This window comes from Impatiens glandulifera, chromosome 3 (assembly GCF_907164915.1).
Source record: "Impatiens glandulifera chromosome 3, dImpGla2.1, whole genome shotgun sequence".
Classification (NCBI taxonomy): Eukaryota; Viridiplantae; Streptophyta; class Magnoliopsida; order Ericales; family Balsaminaceae; genus Impatiens; species Impatiens glandulifera.
The window spans coordinates 13,485,146-13,507,941 of NC_061864.1; the positions used below are offsets into that span (position 1 = coordinate 13,485,146).

At 27.6% G+C, this 22,796-nt stretch overlaps 4 protein-coding genes across 4 annotated transcripts; 1 reads left to right on the forward strand and 3 right to left on the reverse strand.

Annotated features, from left to right (window-relative positions):
* Positions 1-3,113: 3,113 nt before the first annotated feature.
* Positions 3,114-5,792, reverse strand: LOC124930990 (nuclear transport factor 2-like). Its single transcript, XM_047471372.1, has 10 exons — positions 5,633-5,792; positions 5,467-5,530; positions 5,242-5,379; positions 4,847-5,135; positions 4,551-4,765; positions 4,262-4,442; positions 4,048-4,169; positions 3,901-3,963; positions 3,742-3,811; positions 3,114-3,553 (listed from the first exon to the last, which is right to left on the reverse strand). The coding sequence occupies exons 2-10, from the start codon at positions 5,503-5,505 to the stop codon at positions 3,309-3,311; spliced, it is 1,362 nt and encodes a 453-aa protein (XP_047327328.1). The 5' UTR covers positions 5,506-5,530; positions 5,633-5,792; the 3' UTR covers positions 3,114-3,308.
* A 5,607-nt stretch (positions 5,793-11,399) lies between these two features.
* Positions 11,400-13,468, reverse strand: LOC124931611 (ER lumen protein-retaining receptor erd-2.2). Its single transcript, XM_047472122.1, has 6 exons — positions 13,170-13,468; positions 12,697-12,896; positions 12,428-12,568; positions 12,254-12,334; positions 11,779-11,906; positions 11,400-11,659 (listed from the first exon to the last, which is right to left on the reverse strand). The coding sequence occupies exons 1-6, from the start codon at positions 13,393-13,395 to the stop codon at positions 11,617-11,619; spliced, it is 819 nt and encodes a 272-aa protein (XP_047328078.1). The 5' UTR covers positions 13,396-13,468; the 3' UTR covers positions 11,400-11,616.
* A 718-nt stretch (positions 13,469-14,186) lies between these two features.
* LOC124931208 (ycf20-like protein) lies at positions 14,187-15,680 on the reverse strand. Its single transcript, XM_047471630.1, has 3 exons — positions 15,566-15,680; positions 15,273-15,454; positions 14,187-14,864 (listed from the first exon to the last, which is right to left on the reverse strand). The coding sequence occupies exons 2-3, from the start codon at positions 15,449-15,451 to the stop codon at positions 14,393-14,395; spliced, it is 651 nt and encodes a 216-aa protein (XP_047327586.1). The 5' UTR covers positions 15,452-15,454; positions 15,566-15,680; the 3' UTR covers positions 14,187-14,392.
* Positions 15,681-19,757: 4,077 nt separating this feature from the next.
* On the forward strand, positions 19,758-22,786 carry LOC124932157 (putative metallophosphoesterase At3g03305). Its single transcript, XM_047472766.1, has 4 exons — positions 19,758-20,372; positions 20,442-20,686; positions 20,772-22,364; positions 22,438-22,786. The coding sequence occupies exons 1-4, from the start codon at positions 20,051-20,053 to the stop codon at positions 22,555-22,557; spliced, it is 2,280 nt and encodes a 759-aa protein (XP_047328722.1). The 5' UTR covers positions 19,758-20,050; the 3' UTR covers positions 22,558-22,786.
* Positions 22,787-22,796: the final 10 nt, after the last annotated feature.

Sequence of the window (22,796 nt, forward strand, 5' to 3'; positions counted from 1 at the left end):
ATAGATGACAAAAAAATGATTTGTAGAATTACCTAAAAAGTTATGGGAAGAGCATGGATAATTTCTTATTATTGAGGTTTTGCTGCCACCTTCTATCTGTGTCTTTCACTGCACACATCTCTAGAAGATTCAAATTCTCAACCAAAGGAAATGTCTAATTATGAATCGAAACATTTCAAGCCTGTGTTAGAATATAGTTATTGATGTTTTGAACTATACATTTGCATTGTGGTTTTGTATTTTGAAATAGAAAAAGATTGCATTGTGGTTTTGTATTTTGCATTGTGGTTTAGTTAGAAAATGTCTATACTTGATATGGACATATCATATATTTATCTTTCTTTTTTTAATTTGTATTTTACTTCTTGTTTAATTAATTTTAGTTAAGATAATGATTTTTTTTTCAAAATCAACTGCCATATATTATAAACAAATCAAACACCATCAATAATAATGCTAATAATCTCTCAAACTAAAATCTATGGATATACTAATTATTACAAAATTCTGTATCAATCATTTATATTGTCATTCCTTATATTTATTAAGGGATAATATGTATTTTGCTCTCCTTGCACTTAGTTTGAAATATCTCATTTACATTGTCATGACTCATTCCTTATATTCAATAATTTGTTTGATAAAATTTCTTATATATTTGTTTTTATTTGATTTTTCTCTTTTATCATTTACATATTCAACATTTTTTGACACAATATTATTATATTTTTTATTTTGATATATATTTTTAAAATTTTAAATATAAATATTTCATTTTCTTTCTCTCCCAAAAACAAAACTTCACTACCCTATTTCTTAAAAATCAAAATTATAATCAATTTCTTTTCTTGCACGATTTTTTCCTAACTATTGTCTTCCTTTACTCTGATAGACGAAGACAAATGGTCGCCTAAGATTTCTTTCACTGACTAAATGATTGTTTTTCTAGTATTTCTTTCCTAATAATTATGTATGAATAATCCAATATGATTTTTTTTTATTTCATTAGCTAGTACAAAATATAAAAATGATTTTTAAATGCAATTATACATAATTAGGAAACTTAAAGTAAGATTTGAGGACTAACATAATAATGATTTTTTCAAGTACCGTAATAATTAACAAACTAAAAAAATTAATTTTTTTTCAAGTGCTATCATACATAATTAAGGAACACAAAATTCTAATCAATGTACTAATTTCAAAATACTAATAGAAAGACAACATAGTCTAGTACTTGTGTTGAAAATGGTAATTGTCAACGTTTAAGGTTTTACTCCTCTTAGTTCTTAGTTTGTTGTCGTTGTAACTTGGAAGTGTATCATTATACATCTATTATAAATTATTCTAGTAGCCGATGAACCTTTTATTGAACCACTCCTAGTGTGTTAAAAATCAAACTTAAATTTAGTAAAAAAAACAAAGGAGTAAAAATAAAAATAACATTCTAAATAAAAATTCTGTTATACATACCAAATTTCATCCTTGAAAACTTAGTCTTCTCGTTTGATATGTATATGTCTCTCTTCGTTGGTGCGATGTTAAGTGAATTCTTCTCGCATAACCCTATCTTTTTTTTAGGTATTTTTTCTATTATAATTTTAATTTTGAATGAATAAAGTAGATACATACCATATAATTCTTAATAGTGTTACTATATAGAGAAAGAAGATGAAAGATTTATATTTAAAATAAAATAAAATATTTATAAAACATTGTAATTAAAAAAAATATATGTGTAATGACGCATAAACACTCAGTAAAATATTGACTATTTAAATGATAAAATAGTAAAATTAAATAAAAAGAAATTTTAACAAACAAGTTAAAAAAATTTGATAATTATGATCAAATAAAAAAAATATTTTATTTGTAAAAAGAAAAAAATGAAATATTTATACAACTTTATATATAATAATAATTTTATTAAATTTAAAAGGATAAAGTGGTCTTTTATTTATTCTATTTTGTAGTAACTTATTTTTAAAAAAAAATCATTTAAATAAATTTAATATTTTAGTTTATTATTTTTAACACATTTTCACTTGTAAAAACAAGTTAGTATAAATATGTATTATCAAATAAATTTGTATTAAATAAATTTTTAATATATTAAATTAAGGGATGAGTCAAATTATCAACTATTATCTTAGTTATAAGATTTTTCTTTTATATATATATATATATATATATATATATTTATTTTATTAATATTATTAAATATATATATTCAATTATTTAAATATTATTATTATATGTATTTTGAAAAAATATGTTATATTATTATATGTTTGATTTTTAATTTTAAGAAGTTTGCATCACTGATTTTAATTTTAGGTGTGTTTTATTATTATATGTACTATAATGTAATTAAATAATTCTAATTTCATTATTAATGAAATCTATTTTTTGGGGTAATAATGTTTATTTATTCTCATACTATTTTTATTATTATGGTTTATATTTTACTCTTAATATAATTAATTATATTTAAATTGTTTAAAATATATTTACATTAAAATATACATTATTAAATAAAATCATTAATTTTTTAAAATATAATTAATTAATAATATTACATAATAATAAATAAATTTTGCACTTTTTTATTATACTATATTACATAGTAAACACTAAATTATAAAAATATATACTAATTTGTACATTCTTTTTTCTATTTAAAAGTCTTGAAAAAAGATCAACTAACATTTTTTAATTATATATGAGAGACTATCATCACAACCTAGCCATAAGATAGCCCAACCCAAATCAACCTAATTTACAACCTATATAATAAGAGTAAATTAATTTGTTCAAAAACATAATAATTATTATTTTTTAACACATTAATTTTAATTCTACATAATTTTTAATGTTTTAAACATAGTGTACTATACTATGATATTGTTTTTTTCCTCAGAGATGACTAACCTAATCTATTTAAATCAGAAACGAGATTAATGAAAATCGAACTTAAAACTATACGAAACTTTTAGTCTAACCATCTATTTAGGTTGAGATAAAGGATTTTGTTGTTAGAAGTTTAACAAATAAGACAAGGACTTTCTGAACTTTTACCAACAATCATATTAATAGAAACTTGTTGAGAATAAAAAAGTCACATAATTATGAATGAGTTTTCAGTATAAACTAATGAATGAGACTTGTTTTGTCTATATAATCAAAATAAATTGCAAGGAAAAAAAACTCAAAAAACTCGTGAAAATGCCTCCTAACTAACTACACCATTTAAATTCTCACTAAAAAATCAAACTTGACCCTAAAACCCTAACCACCTCTATTTCCTTTCAAGCTGTTGCAGAAATGCGTGGTGTGGTGGCTCTAGCTGCTGCTGCTGGTCCACCACTACCACCCCGGTTTGAAAAACCTCCCCCGCGATTTCCATTTCCTCCCTTATTCACAAAATCACTTCTCCCATTGAAATAACCTCCTCTGCCGCCACCAGCTCCTCCTCTTGGTCCCTCGTTCTTAAATCCAGACCCTCCACCTCCACCTCTACCTCCTTGAAATCGACCTACCCTGTTGTTATTCACTGTAACAACAACCACCCTTAGTCTATTTTTATTATTACAAACATATTTAGTCACTTATAAGCACATTATTATAATCCACTTTTTCATGGAATGACAAAAAATCAAGTGCAAATAATCAGGGGGAATTGAAGAATGCTATAGGAAGTTTATCTGAATGTAAAAGTTAATGACACATAATTCAACTTACAACGGGAATTATATGGAGATCGCTTTTCCTCAACAAAAGTCTGACGTCCACCAATCATTATCGGGGAAGCCTGAAATAATTTATAATAAGAATGTAGATTCATTTTTCGTTTTAATTGTAAAAACATTTTTAACATTTCTAGGTCAACAAAATCTCTACCTCAAGTGCTTTTACAACAGCATTTGAAACCTCAAATTCCACAAAGCCAAAACAAAATCCCACCTGTTGTAACAAAATAAATTAATTTAAATGCCAAAACTGCAAAGGACAATTTTTTTTAGAGAAAAAAGTTAACTCTATACATACTTTGTTACTTCTAACTTGAATACCACCACTTCTAATTGTTCCAAATCTCTTGAATTCTTCTTCGAGAAGGGCAGGGGTCGCATTAAAAGGGAGTCCCTTTATATAGATTGAGCAACTATCACCTGTTAGAACAAAATCAAGATGCAGAATTATGAACAGATATTTAATTAGGAGTAAATCAGCAAGCAAAGAGAATAGCGAAAAGATAATATACCTTCGGCCTCTTGGTTATTCCCATCTTCAGTAGCATCTGGTCCAGATAAGGGAACTTCAGTTGCTGGAACTGATGCTTGTACATGGTTCACATGCTTTTCTTGGATCCTATGTGAGTTTCGACGAGGAGCAGCAGGAGGAGGAGATGTAATAGGTGCTTTACTTTCCTTCATGATCCTGACCTAAAACAGAAGAATATGGTAAGAATAATAAACAAAATCTGGGATGATTATACTAATTATTTAAACTTTAAAAAGAAGAATCAAAACCACAGCCCAATCACCACATACAATGGAAGCATACGACTTCTTTGGGACATCTTCAACTTTGGTGTCAGGTTCAACCTTCTCCCGAGACTCATCTGGCACTTCATCCACAACTTCAGAAACTGGGACAGCCTCCTCCTCAACAACCACTACTTCTCTATTATCAGCAGCGTCAATGGAAATCTCCTTGTCATCGTTTATTGGAACTTCAATTTCTCCATTCTCTACAGGAGAAGAATCTGAAAACAAGAATATGTGAGATCAATAATACCTATAGAGAACCATCCACACTGACCAACAAGTAGATGACTAATTGTTACCTTCACTTGGAGTTAATGTAGCCTCCTCATTATTTGAAGACACATTGATTTCAGTAACATGATTTACATCCAATATGTAACGGAACATGTCACTGAAAACAAAGTAGCCTTTCTCTTGCGGTGCAAGGAAAAAGCTTTGAGTAAAATTCCGAATCAAGTTGTCATTCCCCTCATGACAACCCGTTACAAGGACATGAACACCGCCATTATAAGATTCTTGTGCATCCACAGTCTTAATCTCGGGTCTGATTTCATTATAGTTTAATGACAATATCTTCTCATTAATAGCCTGTCAATTAACCCCATAAACAAAAAAAACAAAAATTGGATACAGGAATTCTACTTTAACTTTCTATTATAATTTCCATAAGTAAAATCTCAGAAAGCATAAAGACCTCCATATTGGTAGTAACGGTCATGGTTCCATCGTCAGCAGGACGACCAAGTTGGCTAATATTTTGATAAAATCGATGAACAAGCGCCGGCGATTGATGGAGTATTTGGTAATACTGCTGAACAAAAGCATTCCCAACCTAAAAACAATGATAAAATACATCGTATCAAGCTTATTTAAGATAATAAATATCAGTATCTTAAACCAGAACGAGGAATTTGCATACCATTTGAGCAGAAACGGGCTGTTCAACAGCTTCCGCCATTTCGAATTAATCCAGAGATAAAACCCTGAGACAAACAACAAGTCGAGATCCTATAGTTTTATGAACTTAATAGTATCATCTAATTGTGGGGGGAGAAGATCCATTGTGATTGTTGATTCGATCGTACCTGAGCTTGATTCGGATCGAAAACCTCCAAAGAGAAAGAATCACTTGATACCTTCTCTTAATTTATTCAAATTTCTCTTTTCCCTGGCCGTTTATGCTAGGGTTTGTGGAGAAATTTTGGAGAAGACGATCGATGGGATCTTTAACGTAAACAGTCGCAGGGGCAGCAGAGAAGAGAGAAAGAATCAGTCTTTCGATTTCAGTAGCTCACCTATCATTAGGCCCAATTTAAACTGGGTCCCACCCTCTCGCTCAACCGTTTTCCTCGTGTTTCGGGCTTGTTTGATTTGATATTTGTATTTAATTTAATTTAATCAACAAATCTAGGCCATATATATAGGTTATATTGTTAAGAAACAAAGAAAAAAGGGTTATATATTATATTCTCAGTCAAAATTTTGAGTTTAAATATATTATTTAATTTTTTGTTATATTTATTAAATAAACGTGTTAATTTTTTAAACATTGATACTTGAAGCCGTTGGTGATACTAAAAAAACTGGCTAGTTAGATGTTTCAGGCTTTCAGCCACTAAGCAACACATTTTTTAAATAATTATTAATAATTGAATTAATATAATTTGTTATATTTAAAGAATTAGTTAAGTGTCATGCTAACAATCAGCATATTTTCAAAATAATAATAATATACTAAAAGCATTCAAAATAATATTATGAATCCTGAATAATCAAATATAATGTGTCATGTAAAATAATCAAATATAATGTGTCATGTAAAATAGTTTTAATAATGTTTTGACATTATTTTATTAAATTAATGTAAATCAAATTTATTTTATTTAAATTTAATTCGTCGTATTTAATATTTTTTTTAGAAAAAGAGACGGTGTTATTTTATTAAAAGAATTCAAATATTTCTTCACATTATCTACACCATCATACAAATCATTATTTAAAAAACTAGCATAATTTTTAGAATATATATAAAATATTATTTATTTATAAATATTTTAGATAAAATTAATATTATTTAAATCTAATTAATTTAAAATTAGTTTTACTTTGTAAAAATTAAGTTTAATCTTAAACTTAATATTAACATATATTTTATTCTCTAAGCACCTAATTAAACGACTACAATATTTTGATTCATACTTTTTCATATACATTTTTTTATCATTTCAGCAAACCATCCACCAATCTTAGTCAACCTCAATTGATGACACACCTTTTATATCTCGTGAAACTCAACCACTAACCCTCCAATTGATCTTTATCTTGTGACTCACACTTTTTCATATGTCTTTTTATCCCTTCAACACCACTGATCATAATCTTGTGACTCACACTTTTTTATATGTCTTTATCCCTCGACAAACCACTCATCAATCTTAGTCAACCTCTCTTTTACTCTCACTTCAACAAATCAACAATCAATCCCAATTGATCGTGAACATCTTATCCAACGTCAAATCAACCACTAACCACCACCCTATATCCATCTCATGACCTCACACTTTTAAATGTTCGTCAAACAAACCATTAATTACAAACCTCGTACTCGACAAACCACCCACCACCCGACCTCCATCTTGTAACCTCATATTTTCAAATGTTCGTCAAACCAACTACTAATTTTAACCTCACACTCGACAAACTACCCATCACCCAACCTCTATCTCGTGACCTCATACTTTCAAATGTTCGTCATATCAACCACTAATTCCGACCTCACACTCGACAAACCACACACCACCTGACATTCATCTCGTGACCTCACACTCTCAAATGCTCGTCAAATCAATCACTAATTATGACCTCACACTTTCAAATGCCTATCATTTGTGTAAAAATTGCGTCACCATATATTTTAGTCAAGAATGAAAATATAAATTTGCATGTTTTGTAATTTACTCTGGTTTTAAGTATGAAATGTGAATACTTAAACTTTTAGGTCACGTATAATTGTTAAAATAATTTTATTATTTTGTGTATTTATATATATTTTATATTTAATATTTATTATTAATTATTTAATTTTTATATTAATTAAAAAATTATTTATACTCTAAAGAATATATATATATATATATATATATATATATATATATATATATATATATATTATATATGATATGAAAAAAAATGTATGATTAAAAATAAAATATATTTATATATATATAATTAATAATGAAAAATAATGTAATATATATATAAGGTAATTATATTTTATATATATATATATATATTATATTAATTGTGAGAATTATATATGTATTGAAAAGAATTTAGTTATTATTATTTATCATTTATAACCAATTTATTTATTTATTTATATATATATTATTTGATTAGTAAGAGTAAAAAAATATAAATAATAATAAGAAAAAATATTTATATTCTTATTATCATATATATATATATATATATATATATATATATATATATATATATATATATATATATATATATATATATATATATATATATATATATGTATATATATATATATATATATATATATTCCCAGTAATTATATAAAATATATATTTTTTCATTCATAATTTTTATATTTATATATAATATTACATATTTATTTTAATTATATATATAATACTAAATTTAATTAATGAGAATTCATTAGATGATTTTATTTGAATTTAAATTTTATAATACGATAAACCGAAAATCTTGAATTAATATATAATAATAAACTTAACTAATATAAATAATTTTTTTTAATTAGAATTCATTATATTTATTTATTTGATGTTAAATTTTATAATTAATATTTAATAAATATATATGTTAAATTGGTAATTTTTAAAACAATAAATTTAATATTTAATATAAACCTCAATTAATATAAATATTTTTTAGATAAGATTTATAAGATTTATTTGATTTAGTGAATCTGATTTGAAGTATTAAAATATTTAATAAAAAAATATGAATATATATATTTATTAAATAGATGATTTTTTAAATATAAAAATTATGATTTTTCTCGTACTTATTTATAATAAAAATTTGTATATATATATATATATAAATAAAATAAATATAAAAATTATGAAGGTATATGCATTTATAAAAAAAAATGTTTATATATATGTAATAAATATGTAATATTATATATAAATATCAAAAAATGATGGGGGAAGGAATTTGAGTGAGATTGGTTTAAAAAATTAAATAATTTCATTTTCTTATTTCTTTCCTCCACTTTTTTTCTTATTACAAATCAATTAGATGATATCAAAGTCATATTTTTTTCTAAATTCTTTCTCCTATCATTCCTCGTAAAAAAATTATGAAAATATGTGCATTTATAAGTTATAAAAAAAATATTATATATATATATAAATTAATTAAATTTATAACTAAAAATTATTTATATATATAAATAAAATAAATATAAAAATTATGAAATGTATTTATAAAAAAAATATTTTTATATATATAAATAAAATAAAATAAATATAAAAATTATAAAGGTAAATGAATTTATAATAAAAAAATGTTTATATACATACATATATATATTAATATAGATAAAAAAAATTAGATTATATATATATATATATATATATATATATATATATATATATATATATATATATATATATAAAATAAGATAAAACAAAATTTAATTAAGAAAAAGTCGGAAAAGAAAAGATAAAATATTATTATTATATAGGATAACTTCAATTAATATTTAATAATAAACTCAACTATAAAAAAAGCTATTGAAAATTCATTATGTTTATTTTATTTGAAATTAAAATTTATTAATAATATTTAATAAATATATATATATATATATATATATATGTTAAATTGGTGATTTTTAAGAAATAAATTTAATATTTAATGTACATCTCAATTAATATAAATAATTTTTTAGATAAAAGTCATAAGATTTATTTGATTTGAGTGAATCTGATTTGAATTATTGAAATATTGAATGAAATATATATATATATATATATATTTATATATATAGTAGGTGCATTTATAACTAAAAATTGTTTATATATATATAAATAAAATAAATATAAAATTATGAATGTGAGTGTATTTATAAAAAGAAAAAAAAATATATATATATATATAATTAAAAAAGAGAGAATGAGAAAGGAGAGAAAAAATACCTAATAAAAATAATAGGAAAAAGTTCACTTAGAAGTATGTACTTGTAAACTAGTTCATATGTATATTATATTATATATATTATAAAAAATTGACTAATTTAACCTTTTAAGTAACCATGGTTAATTTTTATTTTTAAATTTATATATTTTTTAATTAAATATTAATATATTTTTTCTCTTCTTTTACAATAATTAAACTAGGTAATTTATTTTATTCTTAATTTTTTTTAATTTTAATATTAATTTTTCTTTTATATGTCATTTTCTTTACTAGTAGTAATAGTAAGTTGCATTATTTTGTCTAATATTTAATTATTACTATTTTGGTGTTTGATGAATAAGTTTTTATTATTATCCAATTTTTAATTCTTAATTAATTTATTTTTGTGTTAAAGAATTTTGTATTATTGAAAGGATTTTCATTATTCAATTATTGAGACCAAACAATTTTAAAATAATTAATAATCAATGTGAATATAAGAAGAAAAAATATAAAGTTAAAAATAATTGCTCATATATATATATATATATATATATATATATATATATATATAATAAAATTAATATAATTAGTAATAAATATTCATATAAAAATAATAAAAAAGATAAAAATAGAAAATTCATTTATTAGTAATAAATTAAAAGGAATGAGAGATAAAATATATTAATATTTAATTATTAAAAATTTAATTTAAAAATAAAAATTAATCATGGTTTATTTAAAAAGGTTAAATGAGCCATTTTTGATAATAGGTATTTCACAGAAATATAGTCACCGCTGGAATTTAAGCATCATTATATATATTTATTTTTTTTAGTTTCATTAAATGCATTTTTAGAAGCTTTGTATATTTTTTTTTAGGTTTTTTATTGTTTAATTGTTCAGTTTATTTATTTTTTATTTTTTAAAATAAAAATTTTATTCTCTCTAAGTTTTTATATTAGTTAAGACTTTTTTTTAGAAAAAAACTTAAACAAGCTCCTTTGTATAATAAATGAAATTCAATAAAGAAAATATATAATTAGGACCAACATAATTTATTTATTGAAACTCTTAAAATCGAGATTTAATTGAAATAGTTTATATAATTGTAAAATCAAAATTAGTTATAAACTAGTAATATCATAATATAAAAAAAAAATCGTAAAAGTTAGACAAGTTTAAAAATATACATAAATCAAACTCCATAGTTTACTCTAAAATCGTAAAATATTAATAGTTATCTCAAAACAATATAGCGTAAAAAAAAACTTAGAACTTTTTATCTATAATTATAGTTTTTTTTAATGAAAATTTGATGTATATTTCAATTGCAAACTATAAAAACAGTTTTTTTAAGTCTTTAAATATGGTTATGAATAAATATATGTTTAACCTTAACCTATGTCTTTTGATTGAAATAAAATCAAACTGTTCAAAGACTTTTCTTTGAAAACTATTTTCCCTACTTTTTAATTTTAAAATTACTACAACATTACAGCACAAGATTACTCATTATACTTTAATATAATGAGCAAACAAATAAATCGAAAAATGAGCGAAGAAAGAAATGGCCAAACCAAAACACACAAAACCGCAGTCGTTAGCCTGTAAAAGTTGGTCCCAACAAGCAAGCCTTAAAGTTCATATCATACAGAGTCTCCAACCTGATGATGTCTAAAATTGCAAATAAATAAACTTGCATTCATATAACTCATACACCTGCAAACTATGACCATCCCAGTTGTATCTAGATCAAAAGGAAGAACTATAGTTCAGAAGAAGAAAAAAACAACTGTACTCTCTTGTATAATTGAAAATTGACAATGCCAAAGATAACACATTTTCTAAATGGTTACACTATTTGCACTTCCAAGTTCAGCAAATCCTACTAGACTGGAGGAATGGATAACAAAAGCTGTCCATTGATGACACTGCAAAATCACAACCACAACAACAACAACAAAGAATGTGCATTTCTTTTTAGTAATTGAAGAAAAATGTATGTATCTGTATCAATTTGAAAGTTGAAAGTAACAGAGATGGAAATGACCTCTTGACATAATAGTAACAAAAGTCGGCCAATATGAACGATTGAACTAGTTCTGCCACAAAAACTGTTGGAACCCAGAAATAGCCACTTCCTACCAGATAGAAGTATACTCCCTTTGTTTCATACACCTTCACCAAAAAATGTGGGTCAGAGAAGAAAGAAACTCTATTTTCTCTATAGCAATCAATATATATATTTGTAAAATGATTGATGTGGGAAAAGGAATTGGACCCAACAACCAAACACAAAGGAGTTGGTGATTGGGTCACCAAATTAAGAAGCCGCATATGTAAGGTGGTAATCAAACTTGAACCTATCAACCAAACACAAAAGAGTTGGTGATTGGGTCACCAAATTAAGAAGCCACATATGTAAGGTGGTAATCAGACTTGAACTTGGGTTATACATATACATGTATGCACCACTTATTTATATGTAATATGCTATGAAATACAATTTAAGAGGAATAAATAACCTGAATGATCCAATGGGCGAGAGCCATAAACCTTGAAACTCCCAATGCAAATACATAATGACCAGTGAATGGCTCAATCATCTGGAACAATTTTCGCAAATAGATAAATTTCCAAACACTCTTTACAGCAGTAGAAACAAAAATCAAACAGTAAGTTGTTAACTAAACAGGAACCTTTGCATTCTGCATTAGTCTAAGTTGAGGGACAACCGACACTGTTTCAATATACACAGAAAAAGCCCAAAGAATTCTGTTAAATCGCGAATGGTGTGTATACGGGTGAATAAGCGCAGAAAGAATTACTGAAGGAATTATCTGTCACATAAACAAACAAACAAAAACAGGTCAAACCATATTGTAAAGGAGGTAAATGTATGAAATGACAAATAAGCAGCACCCAATTGAACAATCTACTAAACCTGCATCAGAAGTAGTTTACTTACTATGTATAAGATAGGTGTACTGTCTAGCTCTGCCGTGTATGATGCCTTCAGCTTAAACCTCATCATGCATATAACCCAAACAGTTAAGATAAAAGTTGAACAGTCAAGAACCGTGTGTATATTTCCTTCCATCGTGAAGCTACAATAAAGCCTTACAGCAAGAAATAATGCTGTAAGCTCTTGTGTTTTCAAAGATAGCCCTATTCACGAAGATACAGTAACAAAATTCAGAAAAATAAGGTAAAATCTCACAGTTTTTACATATATGATTTAGTTTAATTTGATTAATCTCTCAAACTAATCATGTAACAAGAAATAGCCAAATCACACTAACCCTACATTTCTTTAAACATTATAAAAATCTCAAATCTACTTATTATAATGAAAATTTTTGAACTCGTTAAAGATAAGCAAAGAAGAACGATAATTAGACATAGAAAATCAATTCGAAGAGAAAAATAAGAAAGACGAACCGGAACAAGTCTTCTTTGTGATTAGCTTATAAATCAAGACAACGATACCAAGAACATGAGCCGTTTCGGATGCAATGAAGAAATGAGTGTGCGTTGTAACCAGCATCTTCAAAACAACCAGCAAACAGATAGAGAATGTAACAGCTAAAAAGATTTTCACCTTCATCGATTGTCTCCGAATCCATGCAAACATCTGATTCACCGGTGAACTCCTCTTCTTCCCCATTCAATCTCCTCCTTCTTCTTCGATCAAACAATTCGGATTTAAGAAAAAATTTGAAAGATTTAGAGAGAGAAAGTGAAGGGTTTCAGAGTTTATACAGAGAAGGAATGAACTATGAAGACACGAATAACGCATGCAATAAGAATACTAGTACTAGCAGTAGTTAGTTGGACTTTGATTAGACTGATGACGTGTCATTATAATATTATATTTTTAACGTAGCATTCACCAATTAACTCATTACACGTGGATATTTATATTTTTTAATTAATTATGGTTGGTCGCCTAAAATCAACGCTAAGGATGTCATTAAAATTAAATATTAATTCCATTAATGTTAATCACTTTAAATAATAATAAAATATTTGGTTTGATAAAAGGCAAATAATCTTTGTCTTGATTTACTTTCCTACTTTTAGTTACTAATTTAAGTAAGATATAATATTTTTTTATTACAAATATATTATTTAAATTTTCTTTCCTACTTTTATTTATGTATCAAATAAAGAAGGATAATTATATATATATTAAAACGAATAGAATAATAAAAAAAATAAAATATATGATAACAATTTATTTATTTATTCCAAAATAAACCATCTTTTTTTTCACTTTTTATTTAAAGAAAACCATCTAATCTAATCATATTTTTTTTACAAAATATAAATAAAATTAATATTATTTTGACAATTTTTAAAAGAGATTGACTGAATATTACTTTACAAAAAAATATGTTAGGCACCTTGGCTCTTTCTGGTATTCAAATTTTACTTAGAACATGGCCTTGTTTGATGAATCTAAATAACCCTTTGATCACATCTTCAAGACTTTAATCAAATCGATAATTATCCACTAAAATATTAAACCGCACATCAAACAAGCTCCAAGACGACTCATATGAACAAAAAAAAGAATGAACAATTAAAAAAAAAGTGAATCCAGCTGAAAATAGTTTCTACTTTGCACAATGAAATCATTCACATGCAAAACTTTGTTCAATTTAACTACCAAGTTTGAAAGCATCTACATATAGGCCTAAACACACACCTGCTTTCCAATAATTGATCATCACCATAAGAGACTGGAACCTCCCAGAAGATGCTGCAGCCGAGGAAGAAGAAGAAGGTTTTCTTTTGTACATGAGCATTCCGATCCCCTCTATCGCAGCAACCACGACACCGGCAACTAGTACATCCCAATCGCCGGTTTGGCCAAGAACAGTAGCCAGAGCATTAGCTGTGTAGAAACCTAGTAGTAAGAGGAATATTTTCACAGGGAAGTTCTTCCTTGCTGCATTTATTTTTTCTAGTAACTGTCTTCCACCTGCAACTACTATTCTTCCCAGACGTGTTTGCCCAAGCCCTCCTCCAGAGTCGCCATTATTAACCCTGTCTTCTTCATCACTATTACTTGGAAATCCGCCACTGTTTAAAGCTAATGCAATTCTCCAACTATGTTTACCTGTTTTATAACTGTTCCAAGATATTCACATAATTATCACACTCACCCCCAAATAAGCAAACCATTTCTATTTGAGATAATGAAATCAAAGGTAAATTCCAGATATGAGTCCTATAGTAAGTGTTTATTTGAATTAAGTTAATTTGATAACTGTTATTCAAAATCACTTGTAATTATTTATATTCACTCAAATTAAGCTATAAAATCTCGGCTTAGTTCAGTAAGATTTAATAACTTAACTCGGCAATAGAATAAGTGTATCCAATAAACAATTTTAACCTTGAAATGAATCAATTTAAGTAGTTATAAGGGTAGAAAATATTATTATAAGTACTTCAAATTTTTATATTTGCATTTAGTTTATTCATGCTTAATTATTCAGTTGTATCATAAATAGAGGCTAGCTTCTTATACATTACCTCTGTGTAGGAAAAATTATGGGACTTGAGAAAATCTCCAAGGACAATTCACGGGTGATTGGACCTCTTTTCTGGCTGAGGATCATATAACAACTAGGGTTGATATGTGACGTTTTAGAGGCTTGGCTCTCTCCCACTTGCATAAATGACTGAAATAATGTTGCTCTTGTACAAGCCATGAGGCTGCACATATATAGTAAACATAGATAAATGCAAGTAGGTAATATATAATGGAGGATGTGGAGATTGAAATTGCTATACAAGTTAATTGTTAACAGAATAAGCGGACTCACTGTAGAATGCAAGTTGCTCGCAGCACACTGCACCTGTCGCAGACACTAATATATGAACTGGCATCTAGTTCACCCACTCCTGAAAGTAAACCAGAGTGAGAGCCTGAAGGTATCATGTTAAGCTAGAAGTAAGAGAACAATGTAAACTGACTGCACAAGGAAATGTTAACCACACTCTAGAATAAAAGATATGGTCAACAACCGTAATACTAAACCTTATTGTATAGTCAACAATCATACAATAGTTAAGCACTTGCTGTAGGGTTTATGAGATTCTCAAACCTTAGATAGATTTCAAATTAAAATGAAGTTTAAGGATATGAAGTTGAAGTAAACCCAACTTTTTCACATTCTTTTGACAATGAAAGATTTTAATTTTATATATATATTTTTTTAATTTGAAATCAATAATGTAATAAGAATTTTGAACTAACAATTGGGAAAGGAGAAGACTCAACCAGCTGATCTTAGGTTGGCATTGGCACTCCAAAGTGCAATAGAGGTCATCTAACCTAATCCATGGGCCTTCTTGATCACCCAATAACCCATCCAAATAAGTTAATGGAAGATTTTAATGGTTGATACCTGTAAGGGTATAGGATCTTCAACCACCAGACTGAGTCTTAGGTTCAAACCCAAGATTCCTATTGGATTTAAATAATGTTCCTTTAGACCTTGTGTTTCAGTGGATATCAGTATTGACACCTTAAATCCTTTATCATTAAGATAATAAGGCAAAGGCATTAACAGGCATTTCAAGATAGGCATCTTTTTCTCTAAATAAGATCTCAATAAGTTCTAAAGTCAGAACATGAACCAGGCATAAGGGGAACACTTTTCATTACATCACATAACAAAGCTACAATAATTCACTAAAGCACATTGGACATCAACACAACGGTCTGAACCACTATTCATTATTAGTTGATTTTTACCTCTGCTAGTGGTAGAATCTGTTTAAATATCACCAAAATGTATCAACCACCAAATCTCTAATAAGTGAAAAACGTTTAACCAACAGAGAAATTTGACGCATCATATAAGAAGAATACATAGATTATAAGGTTCAAATATGATGAATCCAGGGCAGACTCTGATAACTTGCATTTTGTCGAACAATTGCAAATCAAAGTCTTAAATAGAATTGAACAGCACATACATACCTCATGTTTGTGGTGAAGTAGAAGAACATCAAATTTCCAATTCCATGAATTTGAACAAATGCATTTGTCGGAACGAAATCGTCTCTCTGGAATGTGGATCAGCGGCGTCTGTTTATCCATCGTCGTCCATCATATCCCAAATGATAAACAATTGGAAATTCCAGCAAAATAAAAAAATAGTTGAAGAAACAAGGACCCTCAACTTTCAATGACCATACAAATAAGTATTTCAATTCTAAAACAATATAAATCAACTCCAATATTTATTATTATTTATTCTATTTTTTAAGAAAATGTGACTATATTAATTATTAAGAGATTAAGTATCACGGATTTAGGATGGTGTGTTACACTTCATATATTGAAAAAAAAAATGTTATTAAAATGAATTTGTATTATTTTGTTAAATTTTATGTTCATTTTGTAATAGCGTCAACTTGTACCGAAAGTTAATTTTGTTAATGAATTTAATAATAGGCTTGAATTATTTGTTAAACTTTTGAAAATGATTTTAAATTTATAAAGATAATAACTAATCAACAAAATTTAATTTTATTAATTTTAACATTAAAATACATGTAAGAAAAAGTTACCACATCTATATATATTTGATCTTCTAGGTTGGGACTCGACATTATTGAAGGCCCAGGAAGATCTCTATTTGGAGATAATAATATCAATAATGAAACAAGGTTTAAGAATTGAATATCCTACAGAAGACTATGTTATTGAGAGCCAAAGTAAATAACATAATATTTTTTTAATAAATATTTTTGTTTAATTAAAATATTAAAACAAAGAATTGAGTCTAATTCAAATTATGGTAAACATTAAAGAATTGAAATAAAATTCAATGTGTAATTTTATAATTCTTAATTCATTCTTTTTAACTTGGAATTGTAATCAGTTTTTTATTTTATGTTTTTTTAAACAAAATAATTTATTATTTTATAATTCAAAACACGATTAAAGTTTCTCATCGATAATATTTTCTTAAAATTTAAAATGTTAAAATATGGAACGAATTTTTTTTAGTTTAATAAATTAACATTTTGAAATATATATATATATAATAAAATAAAATAAAAGAAGTTAATTGGTTAAATCGATATTTTATTTTTTGAATTTAGAAAATCATATTGTCGAACCGATATATAAAGTTAACATGTTGAACCGATTGAATTAAAATTTTGAAAAAAATAAATAAACTTTGAGATATCCTAATTAGGGTTGTAAATGAGTCAAGTCGAGCTCGACTCGATTAAGTATTTATTAGCTTGACTCGAACTCGAGCTCAAACGAGTTTATATATTTGAGTTCGAGCTTGACTCGACTATTTATCTACAAGCTCAACTTGACTCGAAAAACTTGAATAAATTAAATTTTCAAATATTTGTAAAGAAAAATATTTATTTTAAATTTTAAGTTTTAATATTAAAATAAATAGAATATATAATATTTAGTATCAGACTAAAAAAAACTCGACAAACTTTCGATTAAGTATTTATATGAATTTGAACTCGATTCAAATATTAAATGAGCCGACTCGAACTTTAATACTTTACTCGAACTCGGTCAAAGTCAAACTCAAATCGAGCTTTTGACCGAGCGGCTCACAAGCAACTTGACTCATTTGTAGCCTTAATCCTAATTAGTTGGGTCAAATTTGTATTTTAATCAAATATATAATATATATTAAAAATATTTTTATTATATTTTTTTTACAAACGTATAAATTGTTACTGAATTATAATTCTATAGTTGTTGAAGAATAGAAATTGAATTATAATTCAATATCAATTCTCATTTAAAATTCTAATCTCAATTCTAAATTCATTCATTCAAAAGTTTAAAAGTCATTAAAAAAATATATATAGTTAAAAATTACTAGAAAAATTTCCGTGTGCATCGAATAAAGATAAAAATAAAATAAATTAAAAAATATAATAATATTTATTCAATGTTTAAAATTATTAAAATAAAAAATATACCGCTCTCATTCCACATTTTATTTACTTCGATAAAACAACTTATTTTCTCACATGTTTCATCACATATTTTTTCTGAATGAATCTCTCATTTCGTGACTTTACACTTTCACTTTGTTAATCAAATATTTGATTCATATTTTTTAATAATTAGCATCGTGACCTCACATTTTGGTCAATTAAATATTTGATTCATATTTCTTTAACCACTTTCAAATGATATCGGTCTATTATCTCTCGACAAACCACATCTCAATCACATTTTGTTAAAGTTTGTACTTGTTTTGTTAGGTTGCAAGTTCATTTTATTCACTTCGATAAAACAACTTATTTTCTCACATGTTTCATCACATATTTTTTCTGAATGAATCTCTCATTTCGTGACTTTACACTTTCACTTTGTTAATCAAATATTTGATTCATATTTTTTAATAATTAGCATCGTGACCTCACATTTTGGTCAATTAAATATTTGATTCATATTTCTTTAACCACTTTCAAATGATATCGGTCTATTATCTCTCGACAAATCACATCTCAATCACATTTTGTTAAAGTTTGTACTTGTTTTGTTAGGTTGCAAGTTCGAAACCTACAAATAATATTTTTAAATTTATTTTTAACCGTTTTAAGTTTATGGGCGGGTCAACCCACAATCCGACCTAAGTATATCCATTTACTCTCACATAAATATCCAAATTAACCACAACTCTTGACCCGACAATCCGGACACTTTAAAAATTAAACATTATATATATATATATATATATATATATATATATATATATATATATATATATTACTAGAAAGTGAAGGTTTGTAAACTAAAATGAAGTTTTAATTTTCATCGAATAAAAATAATAAAAACTTATAATGCAAGTTTATGAGATAAAGACAACATTCTTTCTTTAAACATATCTTAATATTTTCTTATTAATACATGTGTATTCTGTTGTACGCCTTATTTGAAAAATTGATGAAATCATTGATGATATATAATCAATCAATCTTTCTTTCTCTCTTTCCTTTCTTTTCTTTTCTCTCAAATTTCTCCTGTCCTTGTTAAATTATATTCTCTACAACAGGCGAACAACCTCTTACAATCTGTGAAGAATGAAGTATAATCTGTTCTTATACTATAAAACAACATCAAATTATTTCAATCCTTGCAAAAAACCAAATCTTGGGAAATTTCCACTAACCCATCACACTTCTTCAATGCGATCAAGGAAGAAGCTTTGTTTGATCGTCGGCCGTCTTCCCTTTTTCCCCCCCACACCCCACTTGTAAGAGAGCAAGAAGAATCATTTCAAGATAGAGAGCTTACCTGAAAAATGGGTTTCGTTTTTCTCATATTCTCTCTACTCCTTTTCTCATCATCTTCAATCCTGGCCATTCATTCCTCTCCGACCAAGAACTCCAGCCAGCACCGCCGCCGCCGCAATGTTGAGAATATTTACATTTCAAATCCTAAACCCATGAGTGATATAATAAATGTGGTCGGTGGTCCTGATGATATAGTTTGGGTGGTTCAGCTCTCTGATCTCCATTTCAGTGTTCATAATCCTGAACGAGCAGATGATTTCAAGGAAATGATCGGCCCTGCTCTTTCAATGATCAATCCTTCATTGGTTCTTGTTACTGGAGATCTCACAGGTGAGCAATCTATTTGTCTGTGTTTGAAATTTGAATCATGTTTATTGATTATCCATATGTTTTACCCAGATGGGAAAAGCAAAGATTTGCTAACTATGAAACAAGATGAAAAGGAATGGAAGGAATATCAGCATACCCTTGAAGATGTTATTAAAAGAAGTGGATTGGATGAAAACATCTTCTATGATTTAAAGGGAAATCATGATAACTTTGGTATGCCGTCTGGTGGTATTTCTTCTTCCGATTTCTATTCAAAGTATAGCATCAATTCTCAGTTGGGTAGAACTGGTCAGGTCAATTCTTTTACTCTAGAGGTTAGTCATTCTTTCATATCTTCATTACATTATTATGCAGATCATCATGATCATGATCATGTTTTCATTCGTTTTTATGATTCAGAACGGAATAAGGAAAGTTTTGTTAGTCGGGTTCGACAGTGCCATGGCTGTGGAGCTACGAGGACCCACTAACCTGTTCGGACACCCGACAGACAATTTGCTAAACGAGATAGATTCAAAGCTGTCACAATGGGATGAGGATGATACATCTATAGAACCAGTAACAAAGATTGTATTTGGGCATTTCCCATTATCATTTTCAGCAGCTACAGAATCAAAGGTAACACTAAAGGAAGTTTTCTTAAACCAATCTATATCTGCTTACGTTTGTGGCCACCTTCATACAAGATTCGGTAAGAATTTGAAGAGACATCATTATTCAACCGATTCCCACTTATTCTCATCGAAAACTCAGAACAATGCACGTTCCATAGTTATGGATATCGGTAGTAAAGAGAATTGTTCGGAAAGAATTCCACCCCCTAACGAATTCTGGGAATGGGAGATGGGTGATTGGAGGACAAGCAGAGTCATGCGCGTTCTGGCGGTCGACAGAGGACAAGTGTCGTTTCTCGACATCGATTTTCAGTCTGGACATAAAAAGATAATCGTTTTTCCAACTTTTCCTCAGGATTCACGTTTCATGTTAACATCTTCTTCCCTTTATCAGTACACATGTTCTGATGATCTTTCCTCGTACAGCAACATACGAGCTTTGGTGTTCTCTGCCTCCCCTATCACGAACGTGACTGTTAAAATCTTTGATTCAAAGTCGGAATCGGGTAATCTTATTACGGTTATGAAACAATCCATGACAAAGAGTGTTGCAGAAACTCCTCGAGGAAATCTATACACGGCTCCATGGAATTTCACAGCTTTCGAGGATCCATCTCCTGATAGATTCTGGTTACAAATCGAGGCAATTGACATTAAAGGGCATTCTACAATGACTGAACTCCGACCATTTTCGATAAACGGGATTAGCTGTAAATTCTCATGGACGTGGAAAGAGTTCTCGGTTATGGGTTGTCAATGGGATGCACTATATCATATTATATTATGGACATTCTACATAGTTGTACTCTCGATTCTTATCGTTCCTAAAGTGTTCTTCCCGGTTAAGAAGATGCAATACAGTCTTTTCAAGAACTTCAAAGCGGAGAAAACAATTGGGAAATTTACATTTTGGATTCTAAGTGAGATCTATGCTGTTCCTTTTGTATGGTTAAGTATGTTAGGTTACCTTGTCTACCTTATACTGTTTCCATGGCTTTACGGAAGAGCTTTTTCAGACGAGATGCCTCGTGGGTATATGACTTTTCGAGGTTGGGTTCTTAAATCGAACATCGATAATGGAAATACAATGCTAGTTGGATCTCCTGATATACTTGTGGTTGTTCTTCCTCATCTGTTGATGGTGGTTCTACCTTCCATTGTTTTGAGTGTTATATTGTCTGCTGAGAAGACTGTTTACTTAGACTATGTTCTTTCGCGATCAAGCAAAAGAGAAAATGATGACAACGAGGAATCGATTGGGTGTGGTGGTTTATATGAGTCGGGTGAAAATGGATTCGCAAATGGTTATGCTGGAGGCCGGTGGATTAGGAAAATTCTATACTTGGCTTCCGCTGCAATTCTAATGAAACATTTCAAGGTAAGACAGATCTAGCTTGTCTTTCTTTATTTATTCCATGATTTGATATGGTATTTTCTTTTTGTTTTTTCAGAACTGCCGAGCTCTGGTGAAGGCATATGAGATGAACCCGCTTGTTCATTTTCCTATTTACAGTTTCTTTGTGCCGATACTGCTGGCTCATGTCATCTACAAAACAATGAGGGCGAAGTGAGAGTTGGGTCGAGTTTCGTCGATGATATACAAGATAAGAGAAGCCTTGTTTAGGATGATGCTTGTTGTTGTTGTGGTTAGATTATCATATCACTATTATCATATAATCATTGTTTTCATGTAATTCCAAAGACAGGGGACTGGCTGGCTGTATTGCTGTATAGATAATAAATATTTATTTAAACCTACCAATTGCAATGAAGTGAATAACTGCCATTCTTCTCTGTTTCCAACTGTTTT

Bases quoted from the DNA above. Each gene is read 5' to 3' on its own strand.
- LOC124930990 (XM_047471372.1), bottom strand. From the start codon at position 5,505: ATGGCGGAAGCTGTTGAACAGCCCGTTTCTGCTCAAATG. The intron at 5,380-5,466 runs GTATGCAAATTC...CATTGTTTTTAG, and splicing joins AGCCCGTTTCTGCTCAAATG to GTTGGGAATGCTTTTGTTCA. The intron at 4,170-4,261 runs GTATATTATCTT...TTGTTCTAACAG, and splicing joins GAATAACCAAGAGGCCGAAG to GTGATAGTTGCTCAATCTAT.
- LOC124931611 (XM_047472122.1), bottom strand. From the start codon at position 13,395: ATGGGGAAGAAGAGGAGTTCACCGGTGAATCAGATGTTTGCATGGATT. The intron at 12,897-13,169 runs GTTCGTCTTTCT...CTTCGTGAATAG, and splicing joins CACAAAGAAGACTTGTTCCG to GGCTATCTTTGAAAACACAA. The intron at 12,335-12,427 runs GTTCCTGTTTAG...AAATTGTTCCAG, and splicing joins GACTAATGCAGAATGCAAAG to ATGATTGAGCCATTCACTGG.
- LOC124931208 (XM_047471630.1), bottom strand. From the start codon at position 15,451: ATGGCTTGTACAAGAGCAACATTATTTCAGTCATTTATGCAAGTGGGA. The intron at 14,865-15,272 runs GTAATGTATAAG...ATCTTGGAACAG, and splicing joins ATAATTTTTCCTACACAGAG to TTATAAAACAGGTAAACATA.
- LOC124932157 (XM_047472766.1), top strand. From the start codon at position 20,051: ATGGGTTTCGTTTTTCTCATATTCTCTCTACTCCTTTTCTCATCATCT. The intron at 20,687-20,771 runs GTTAGTCATTCT...TTTATGATTCAG, and splicing joins TCAATTCTTTTACTCTAGAG to AACGGAATAAGGAAAGTTTT. The intron at 22,365-22,437 runs GTAAGACAGATC...TTGTTTTTTCAG, and splicing joins TTCTAATGAAACATTTCAAG to AACTGCCGAGCTCTGGTGAA.